The sequence below is a fragment of the Eurytemora carolleeae genome, unplaced genomic scaffold (assembly GCF_000591075.1).
Source record: "Eurytemora carolleeae unplaced genomic scaffold, Eaff_2.0 scaffold296, whole genome shotgun sequence".
In the NCBI taxonomy this organism is placed as follows: domain Eukaryota; kingdom Metazoa; phylum Arthropoda; class Copepoda; order Calanoida; family Temoridae; genus Eurytemora; species Eurytemora carolleeae.
This window is the reverse complement of record NW_019396202.1, coordinates 43-11,171: the sequence shown is the minus strand read 5'-3', so window position 1 is coordinate 11,171 and position 11,129 is coordinate 43. Positions and strand designations below refer to the sequence as shown.

Below are 11,129 nucleotides of genomic sequence, written 5' to 3'. Positions count from 1 at the left end.
ATCTTAAATGGAACTGAGAGGCCTGAAAGAAATTAAGTTATCTTTTACAAAATTAAAGGTTTATGTTGTTTGTTAATTTTTAAAATTTGCCTGCTAAGCCTCCCTCTAGACAGGAAAGAAATTATAATCCCCCCCCGTGCACAAATTCCTGAAAACGCCACTGCCTACGTCACTCAAAATGGGCATTATAACTTACTAAGCATGCACCATGTAAGAATTTGAAAATTTAAGAAGTTTTGCTTTGTTTGTTTATGACGGATCCAATTTTTTATTTTAGAAAGGCATTTGACATTTCAATTTCCTGTTCATAAAATATTGATGGAGCAAAAGGCTTAGAAATTTCGTTTGATATTCCTATTTTGAATATTTTTTTTTAATTTAAGTTAATTTATTTCTTTTTATTTATCAATTTTTACAATACAAATGAAATCGTTTGACATGAGGATATTTTTCCGTCCATACTGACTTAAAGAAAATCCTGCTGGTATACGGGCTGCAGTCCTGAAAATATAAAGTTTAGTTTTATAAAACCCCGGTCTCACGTTAAATAACTTTACGTTGGCACTTATTAATAGTTTAGACAATAGATAAATGTAAAAATATATTCCGTCTCAAATGTCGTCTTCCTTTCAAAGAATAAAAACACCAAAATGCTTTAACTTATATCGATTGCAAAAATATAAAATAAAAAGATTTTTTTTTAAGAAAGTGCGGGCTCTCATTTGAGTGGTGCTACAATAAGTCGTTATAATTGAAAACAATGCAACAAATTACGAAAATTTTCATTTAAAAGATTGAAGACGACCATTCATCATTAAATAAATAATTTTACCTACTACAGAATGGATTGGAGGTGCAGTCGTTGAGTACCTTTACCCGGCACTTACAATGTTCAATCAGCTTGGCTAGGTTCAATTTACAATCCTAGGGAAAAATTGCTAAACTTTGAGGTAATTAAAAGCTTCTCATTTGGACCTTTGGTTATTTATGGGACTTATGAAACTGTGAAATGAAGACGACTGTTTAGACTCAAGTTATTATTTTAAATATTCTATTCTACACCGACCCACTTTTCTTAAAAAATTAATTTTCAATCTACTGTATAACAACAAGAACAACAACAAATGGGATTGATTAATTGTCGTCTTCCTATTCCACAGTTTTATGTGTCTCACTGTTGGAAATACAGACACTAAATTTGTAAATTTTAGTAAAAACAAAGGTGCTGCTGTTTACCTCTTCATAATATTCTGTAAATACAAGGGGAGCCCCCGATCTTCGAACTAAACAATCTAGACTCAAATCCCAATCCTTAAAATTAAATTTACAAATTTAGACTCAAATCCCAATCCTGAAAATTAAATTTACAAATTTAGACTCAAATCCCAATCCTAAAAATTAAATTTACAAATTTAGACTCAAATCCTAATCCTAAAAAATAAATTTATACATCTAGATTCAGATCCTAAGCCTGCAATTAAAATTTAAATATCTAGACTCAAATTTAAATCCTTAAATCAAATATTTACATTTATACTCAAATACTGAAATACTGAAAAACAAAAATTTGCATAATCTGGACTCAAATCCTAATCCTGAAATTAAACGTTTAGATATCTTAACTCAAACCAATCCTGAGTTCAAACATTTACGCATCTAATACCGATCCTGAAAAATAATTAATACATCTAGATTCAAATCCCAATCCTGAAATTAAATATTTACATATACTAGACCGAAACCCTAATTCTAAAAATATAAATATACATATCTAGACTCAAATCCCATGCAATCCTAACAATTTTTTTTATACATCTAGACTCAAATTCTAATCCTGAAATTAAAATTTTAATGTCTAGACTTAAATTTATGGTTTCCAGCGAACGAAACATTTCGCGAAAAATGCGAAAATTTACGGTCGCATCTCGCAAAAATTTTGCAAAAATATTTTCGCGAAATGCTAAAATCTCGCGAAAATGTTGTCACGAAATGCAAATATGAAAATTTTGTGAAAACCATAAGTTGTTTAGCTCAATTATTGGCTGAGATGAACTTGTGGAATTTTCTGCTCTGATAGCTCAATATTTGAAGTGATTTTTCTTCCTTTTTTGATCTTTTTTGTTTTATTCTTTTTTGTAATTCTCATTTCTCAGGTTTACTAAGTTTTACTTCTCAACCTTTTATTTTTGGTTTACTGAGTGTCCTTCTCACCCATGTATTTCAATCTGGCCTTATCCTCTTTAAACATTCTCTTTTTCGGTTTTATGCCTATCCCTAATTCCTTCTTAATCTTGCATTATATACTGCATCTTAACATGCCATGGTGTTGCAACCCGTATCTACCCTCATAGTCATAGTCAAAGAATTTTTAGCTCAGGTATCCTTGAAACATGTATTAATCCCAATTAGTCAAAATAAAATTTGAATAAGCAATTTCCTGAGGAAGGAAATGCGATCAGAAAAACAAAGTTTTGCAGATTAACAGATTTCAATTAGACATAAGATTTATTTTAATTCAATATTCTTGAATATATCAATTGTAGGAAGCAAATGCATAGAAAGGGTTCGTCTTTCCCCACACATCCAATGAAACACTGAGTTGGATAGACTTTGCCGTAATGTTCCCTTAAGTTGAATTTTGACAGATTCAGATTTTCAAATAAATTTATTTCCTAAATTCGCTTTCCAATTTCTAATACTAGTTTGGTTTACACTATAAATACACATAACACATGTTTAGTAAATAGATGTGATACTAGAGAATCCAATTGATCAGTTCCAGAGAAGATAAATTAATTACAATGTAATTATAGGGAAAATACTCTGTAACTTCAAATGCTAGTTTTAGCTGGGGATATAACGAGGGAGGGTAAAGGGAGAAAGGGGGAGAAAGGAGAGGGATGGGAGGAAAACAAAGGGATGGAGGGAAGGAGAGGGAGAGGGATGGAGGAAGGAGAGGGATGGGAGGAAGGAGAGGGATGGGAGGAAGGAAAGGGATGGAGGAAGGAAAGGGATGGAGGGAAGGATAGGGATGGACGGATGGAGAGGGATTGAAGGAAGGAAAGCGATGGAGGAAGGAGAGGGATGGGGGAAAGAAGGGGATGGGAGGAAGGAGAAGGATGGAGGAAAGAAGGAAAATTAAGGGGAGGGAAGAAAGGGTAGGAAGGACTAGGCGGGGGGATGAGAAAGGTTTGGGAATGGTTCTTTCTATGAATAAGAATTAAGATAGTTTACCTGGTAAAATATAAACCCACAGTTCAGAGCAGCAACAAGATTGGGTTCAGAAAACCTTTTTGTTTTAACAAACTTGTGGTAAGCACTGTGCTCTAGATGGTAACTCACAGTACAGTTACCTTCCTAAAAACTTTGTAGAAAATAATCTTTTTTTATTTTTTCTGCATTGTTTTACCTGGACAGTGAAGGAAGTTAAACCTCCAATATTCTCAAGTTCTGGTCCAATTAATACTAGTTTTAATCTTCTACAAAAAAAAACAAAAAAAGTAAAATTATTTTATAGCTTCATAAGTAATTAAGTCATCGCCACAAGCTCAGATTTACGCATCTCCATATCTTTGTAACCCAACGTCGAATAACATCACTATTACCTGTGATATTTTGGAATATTAAATATTTATACCATGCATCAGGTTGGAAAGATATAGGGATGAGAAAATTTGAGTTTATTTTAAGGACTCAATTCCTTTATCAGGTATTGGTAATAGCCGGCCAATTGGCGATATGTGTTTACATTTTATTTCTGTTTACAAGCCCTCATTTAGTATATTACTCACCTGAGGTTCGGAAGCCTAGCTGGAAGTAATAACCATGATTTTGCCATCTCTACCTCAGCTTTCCGAGCCCCAACAAGATGAATTATTAGCTCCTCTTGATCTTGGACTGGACCACAGCTAAATTATACAAATGTGCAGCAAGCAAGAAATGAAATCGACTAGAAAGTGTGTAGACTTAACATTTTAGGGTTTTTTTAACTTAAGAAATCTATTTCACTTTATGTTTACCCAAATAGAATATCAAGTTCAACAGGTGGCAACAGAGATGGACCAATTATAAACACGACGTCAGAAGTGTCAAATAGAACAAGGAAAACGAAATATTTTTCACATTAGTTGACATGTTTTCCAAGATTAAATAAAAAAGTGTAAAAACAGACAATAAAGAACACATATAATGGCACTTATTTTACCGCAAGATAAGCACTTTATTCTAAAATTATCACTATTTATAACAACTTTGTCGGACACATAAAACTGTTGACACTTGTGACGTCAGAATACAACTGTACTCAGAGCATACAAATTCTACGTTGCCATCTATTGTACTATAGACTCTATTTGAGGAAAATTTATTTCACTTTATGTTTACCTGAGTCCAGCCCGTTCAGCTGAGTATAATACAGTGGCGGGGCAGGTCAACTCCCAACTCAGTTTACGCGCCTTAATTAAAGAGACAGTAGACGTAATCTTAAGTGAACCTCAACTGACATGCACGATTCACAACAGTACCTTTAAAAGTGTTTATTTCTGATAATTGTCTAATTTGTTTCTGTAACAGTTAAGCGATAGTCACGTTATTGAGAAACCACACTTGAAAATAATCACTTTTCAAAGATAAAAAAATCGATATTTCCTTCATTCTTCTTTTTTTATTCGATTTTCTTAAATTCCACGGGCAACGACGGACACTTGAGCTAGTGATTTATCTATACCTGGGACGAGATGAAATCAACATCAGTTTCTTCCGGGAGAAGAAGTCTTCAAGTATTGAAAGATTTTCATTTTTTTATTAAATTAAAGGAACTTGAAACATAACCCCGCATGTAAAGATGGCAATGCCTAATTCACAACGGTGTGCTTAATCTGATAAGAAATGTGGAAGATATTATCGAATTTCCGACTCCAAAAGTGTTTAATTCTGAAAATTTCTCCGTTGCTTCTTTTACGCAAAAAACAACCAAGTTAAAAAAATTAACAACAACATAAAACAGGAATATCTAATTCATGCTTATTAAGAAAAAACTTTTAAGTGCGTTATTGAAAATCAGACAACGCCATCTTTGCATGAAGGGTCACTTACGGGGTTCTCCACAGAGGCTTAGACTGTAAAGACGACTGAAAACTCTTATATGACGATTCTAAAGTAATATTAAGTCTTTTGTCTCGAAAAAAGTCATTTCAAACGATTTGGCAAAACAAGAAAAAAGTTTACAGTTAAAGGGAATCACTAACATAGATTCAGACTGTACAGTACAGTCGTCTCCTAAAGTCTCATCCTCTGAGGGTAACCCTAGAAGCTCAGGACACCAGGATGCCACAATATAAAGGATTAAATATTTACTCAAGAATTTTAACTTTAATAATAGTTTATTTTTGGATAAAGATTGTGGGCACAAGATTTACTCAAGAATAAAAATGTGTATAAGAATATTTGTAAAATTTTGTTTTTATCACAAAATGGTTTTTGCTTTTTCACCATTTTATTTTGATTAAAAAATACCAATTACTAAACCATATTTTATCACGTAGAAAATTATGTAAATTTAAGGCAAATCGGTCAAGGTGATCCTGAGTTATGATAGAACAAGTTAGACACCCAAACAGAGATTTTTACTTGCAGGCCTAAATTGGCTTAGTTCTGTACTTAATAATCAAGTAAACCATCAAAATACTCAATTGAATGAAGAAACCAAGAATCAATATGGGAACCCTGTAAATAAATCAAGTGGGTAACCCTGTAAATAAATCAAGTGGGTAACCCTATAAATAAATCGAAGTGGGTAACCCTGTAAAAAATAAAATGGTTAACCCTGTAAATAAATCAAGTGGGTAACCCTGTAAATAAATCAAGTGGGTAACCCTGTAAATAAATCAATTGGTTAACCCTTTACATAAATCAAGTGGGTAACCCTGTAAATAAATCAAGTGGGTAACCCTGTAAATAAATCAAGTGGGAAACCCTGTAAATAAATCAAGTGGGTAACCTGTAAATAAATCAAGTCGGTTAACCCTGTAAATAAATCAAGTGGGTAATCCTGTAATTAAATCAAGTGGGTAACCCTGTAAATAAATCAAGTGGGAAACCCTGTAAATAAATCAAGTGGGTAACCTGTAAATAAATCAAGTCGGTTAACCCTGTAAATTAAGCAAGTGGGTAAAATTCTTTTTCTAAGAAACTGTCACATTGAAATTCTTTAAAATGTAATTTTTCAATACAGTTTGAAATTCTTTTTCTAAGCATCTTCATCTAAACAAAGTGAGTCTGAAAAATTATCGATACGAATGTTATTGGGTTTGATTCTTTATCCAAATTCATTAAATTACATTTTAAAGAACTTCAATGTAACATTGAAATTCTTTAAAATGTAATTTTTCAATACATGATCTTAATTTTTCTCAAATTCATTAACCGCATTCCATCCTTTTCAACATTCGTATCAAGCCCTATATCAAATCAAATTTTTACTCCATTGAAATTCTTTAAAATGTAATTTTTCAATACGAAAGGTTGGCGTTATTTTTGAAACTGAGGGGAATTTGAAAAAAATTGTTTGAATTTTTTTTTGACAAAATCTTAGTCAGTTGCTTTTTACTCCTCAGTTTCAAAAATAACGCCAACCTTTTAGTTTGAAATTTTTTTCTAAGAAACTGTTGCTTTTTACTCCCCTCAGTTTCAAAAATAACGCCTAGAACTCTGAAAAATTATCACCTGGTTCTAGAAGTCTGAAAAATTATCACATGATCTTAATTTTTCTCAAATTCATTAAATTACATTTTAAAGAACTTCAATGTAACAGTTTCTCAGAAAAAGAATTTCAAACTGAAAGGTTGGCGTTATTTTTGAAACTGAGGGGAGTAAAAAGCAACTGATTCCCCAGGTTCTAGAAGTCTGAAAAATTACTCATTTATAATTAATCCTGGTGTAAAATCGTTTCCCTAGTTTGTGTTTCAAGAAATTCTTGAAAATTTTGTGAAAGGTTTTCATATTTTTCTGTTGGAAAGTGTATAAAACCATCCACCTAAAAATATTGTGGTATTAACTTGTTATTGATAAACACATCTGAATAACATATTTTCGTCTCATCAATTCTGGAAAAGAGTAAAAATGTAAATAGTTTCGAGATTATAGAAAACTTTCGATAAAGAATAAAACAATTTCATAATTTCAATTTTTCAAAATATTTCAAGGTGTGCGTGCTCTTTTACGCAAAATGTATTATGTTGCTAGTTACTCTTTCTAGAGCTAGGAACAAGCACGTTAATGTTTTATAGTTAACATGTCTAGGGTTACAAAAAAGGTATTACTGAGTTAGAAATCTTAAACGAAAGGATAAGAGGTTAAGCATCAACGTCGACCGCAGCTGAAAACTTTAGAATTGTGGATATCGAGATCAATGCTTGATCTTTTTTAATGCTGCAGATTAATTTAATACTACATTATTATCTGTGTTAAAACTGCAACCAATCAGAGTTCCGATTGTAAAAATGGAATAGCCAATCAAAAGCGGAGAAATTTTGTTGCGCAGTCAATGAGAGTTCTCTTATCAAAGAGACTCTCAATAGTCTGAAAACAGTAAAGAGACTCTCAATAGTCTGAATACAGTAAAGAGACTCTCAATAGTCTGAATACAGTAAAGAGACTCTCAATAGTCTGAATACAGTAAAACAGTAAAGAGACTCTCAATAGTCTGAATACAGTAAAGAGACTCTCAATAGTCTGAATACAGTAAAGAGACTCTCAATAGTCTGAATACAGTAAAGATATCCTAAAGAGAGGATTAAGCATAGCATCCAAAGTGTCGACACTGGATACATTATAATTAGCAATCGAGATTAAGGGTATCCAGTACAAGAGTTTTCAGTGCAGGTCCAGATGATGCATAATTTTCATAACTCTCAAGTACTTTGTGTACCCTTAAATGACGGAGATATCCATATTTTCAAAGCTCAGAACTCACTGCCGGAATTCTTTAGTGAACAGTGTACACTCCGTACAATTTTACACTCGATTTCAATGGCAGTCGATTTTCAGCTTGAAAATAAGGATTTATCTGTCGTAAATAATGAAAAAAATCGGTTGCCATCCGACTCTAAAAATGGAGGGTCATTTTAAAATTACACATCAGTAATATATTTTAAAACTTTCAACTTTTTGGAGCGGAAAACTTAATTTATTTGATTTGAAGATCAATTGACTCTGATAATCCGGTACCTGAGATCGTCTGGAGAGATCAATTCTATGATCTTGAATAAGGTTTGTAAGATCCTTGCAGACAAGGCTGTGAAGAGATTCACCTGAACTTCTAGAAATATCACAATCAGGGGCGGGCACAAACTATATATAATATATAAATTCTTGTGTACGTCTCTTTGTCACACATTGCAAACCTAAAATTATACCTGCACTTATCAGAGCAGTAAGCTACACAGCTACACGTACTACAGTTGGTTAAACTACTCTGTACAAACAGACAACTTCTTTTCTTGTCAAATTGGAAACTGAGTTTTTTTCTTTCAATTGCAAATTGAGTTTTTTTCTTTTAATTGCAAATTGAGTTTTTTTCTTTTAATTGCAAATTGAACTTTTTTCTTCCAATTGCAAATTGAGTTTCTTTTCCTCTAAGTGCATGCAAATTGAGTTTCTTTTTCTTAAGTGAATTAAGTTTCTTTTTCTTCAAATTGCAATTGAATTTCTTTTTCTTAAAATTGCAAATTAAATTTCTTTTTCTTCAAATTGAGTGTATTTTACTTCAAATAGCAAATCGAGAGTTTTTTCTTCTAATTGCAAATTGATCTTTTTTTCTTAATATTGCAAATAGAGTTTCTTTTTCGTTTAATTTCAAAATGATTTTTTTATGTAATTGAAAATTGAGTTTCTTTTTCATTCGATTTCAAATTCATTTTTTTCCAATTGCAAATTCAGTTTCTGTTTCATTTGCAAAATGAGTTTCTTTTTCTTCAAATTACATGTTGAGTTTCTTTTTCATTCAGTTGCAAATTCAGCTTATTTTTCCTTCAATTGCAATTTGAGTTTCTTTTTCATTTTATTGCAATATGAGATTCTTTTTCATTTAATTCCGAATAGAGTTTCTTTTCCTTCAAATTGCAAATTAAGTTTTTTTTCCAATTGCAAAATGAGTTTCTTTGTCATTTAATTGCAAATTGAGTTTCTTTTTCTTCCAATCGCAAATTCAGTTTATTTTCTAAGAGCAGTTTGCAGTCTAAAAAAGACTTTAGATTGCAAAGAATCAACTTGCTAGGATTTATGGCCAAATTATTATTTTGTTTACAACCAAAAGACATCCTATTAAACATAATTATATTTAAAAACAATAAATGTTTTGTGTCTAAAAATTGTTTATATATTCAACTTTTCAAAATTATATTCTAATTACTATATAAAATACCTTTCCAAAAATATTTTAATTATTCAGATCCTTGTCATAAAATGACTGAAATAAAAATGTAATAAAAATTGGAGCGAAGTGTCATAGTTTTCTCAAGACCCAAGAAACTTTTCTTTTTCTGCCAAATTTGAGAACTATTTGGCGATAAATGGTTCAGACGAAACAGGAAAATGTGAGAAGAATTGAATCACGATATTAAAAGAAATATTCCAAAAAGAGTGATATTTAAACAAAGAATTATATTTATATTAAGAATGATTTTAAAGTAAATCTGCCTGATCTCCAGATAAGCAACTCATGCAGAGACGGGGATGCACCAATATATCACTTTCATACTGAGTCAGGGGCCTACAGATAGAAATATATTGATTTAGGGGCCTACAGATAGAAATATATTGATTTAGGGGCCTGCAGATAGAAATATATTGAGTTAGGGGCATACAGATAGTAATATATTGAGTTAGGGTCATACAGAGAGAAATAAAATGAGTTTGGGGCCTACAGATAGAAATATATTAAGTTAGGGGCCTACGGATAGAAATATTTTGAGTTAGGGGCCTACAGATAGAAATATGTTTAGTTAGGGGCCTACAGAGAGAAATGTATTGAGTTAGGGGCCTACATATATAAATATATTGAGCTAGGGGCCTACAGATAGAAATATATTGAGATAGGGGCCTACAGATAGAAATATGTTGAGTTACGAGCCTACAGATAGTAATATATTGAGTTAGGGGCCTACAGATAGTTAGGGGCCTACAGATAGAAATATGTTGAGTTACGGACCTACAGATAGTAATATATTGATTTAGGGGTCTACAGATGGAAATATATTGAGTTAGGGGCCTACAGATAGTAATACATTGAGTTAGGGGCCTACATATAGTAATATATTGAGTTAGGGGCCTACAGATAGAAATATATTGAGTTTGGGGCCTACAGATAGTAATATATTGAGTTACCTGTCCAAGCATTGTGAAAGAGCAGAAGATATTTGTGTTTGAAGACCGGGGCTCCTAGTTTTATAAAGATTTTCACATTGTTTACTATTTGATGCGTATTTTTGCTTATGATAAATGTTCAGGGCAGCTCTATCATATTCTTTTATATATCATACAGGGTGTCCCACATCATATTAGATCATTTATAGCTCTACATTAAGATTTAAGGGACTAATCAGAAAATCTAAAAAGAATGAATCATGATTTAAAAAACTTCTTGCATACAGGGTTTTCAGAATGCTGGAAGATAGTAGCAGCATATTTTTTTGCTCCGGCCCACCGGAGCCAGGTCTATATGAAACGGAGTAAGAATTATTCACGCAACCTCCCACCGGAGGATATTTTAAAACATGCTATTTAACATTCACGCAACCTCCCATCACGGAGTAAGAATTATTCACGCAACCTCCCACCGGAGGATATTTTAAAACATGCTATTTAACATTCACGCAACCTCCCATCAGAGGATTTCTTTTAAACAACTTATCAATAGGAAAGATGGTGACTGATTTACTCTCATACTCTCATTTATTCAATTATTTAATCCCTATATCTGTGCAGCCTTATGGTGCAAAGCTTTAATAATATATTCTTAAATCTAGAAATATGTTCATAAATCTAGAAATATACTCTTAAATCTAGATATATATTCTCAAATCTAGATATATGTTCTCAAATCTAGAAATATACTCTCAAATCTAGATATA

The 11,129-nt window shown here is 32.1% G+C and overlaps 1 protein-coding gene across 1 annotated transcript; it reads right to left on the bottom strand.

Moving 5' to 3' along the window:
* Window positions 1-383: 383 nt before the first annotated feature.
* On the bottom strand, window positions 384-10,450 carry LOC111697982 (putative protein MSS51 homolog, mitochondrial). Its single transcript, XM_023468178.1, has 13 exons — window positions 10,384-10,450; window positions 9,697-9,769; window positions 8,415-8,473; window positions 8,227-8,317; window positions 6,951-7,033; window positions 4,727-4,772; window positions 4,384-4,454; window positions 3,792-3,908; window positions 3,410-3,479; window positions 3,235-3,357; window positions 1,237-1,311; window positions 833-924; window positions 384-501 (listed from the first exon to the last, which is right to left on the bottom strand). Exons 2-13 carry the CDS (start codon window positions 9,718-9,720, stop codon window positions 399-401), a joined length of 954 nt encoding a protein of 317 aa, XP_023323946.1. The 5' UTR covers window positions 9,721-9,769; window positions 10,384-10,450; the 3' UTR covers window positions 384-398.
* Window positions 10,451-11,129: the final 679 nt, after the last annotated feature.

Coding starts and splice junctions, on each gene's coding strand:
- LOC111697982 (XM_023468178.1), bottom strand. CDS start 9,720: ATGAGTTGCTTATCTGGAGATCAG. Junction 8,474..9,696: donor GTTGCTTATCTGGAGATCAG/GCAGATTTACTT, acceptor CTGTTTGTACAG/AGTAGTTTAACCAACTGTAG. Junction 8,318..8,414: donor TACTGCTCTGATAAGTGCAG/GTATAATTTTAG, acceptor TGATATTTCTAG/AAGTTCAGGTGAATCTCTTC.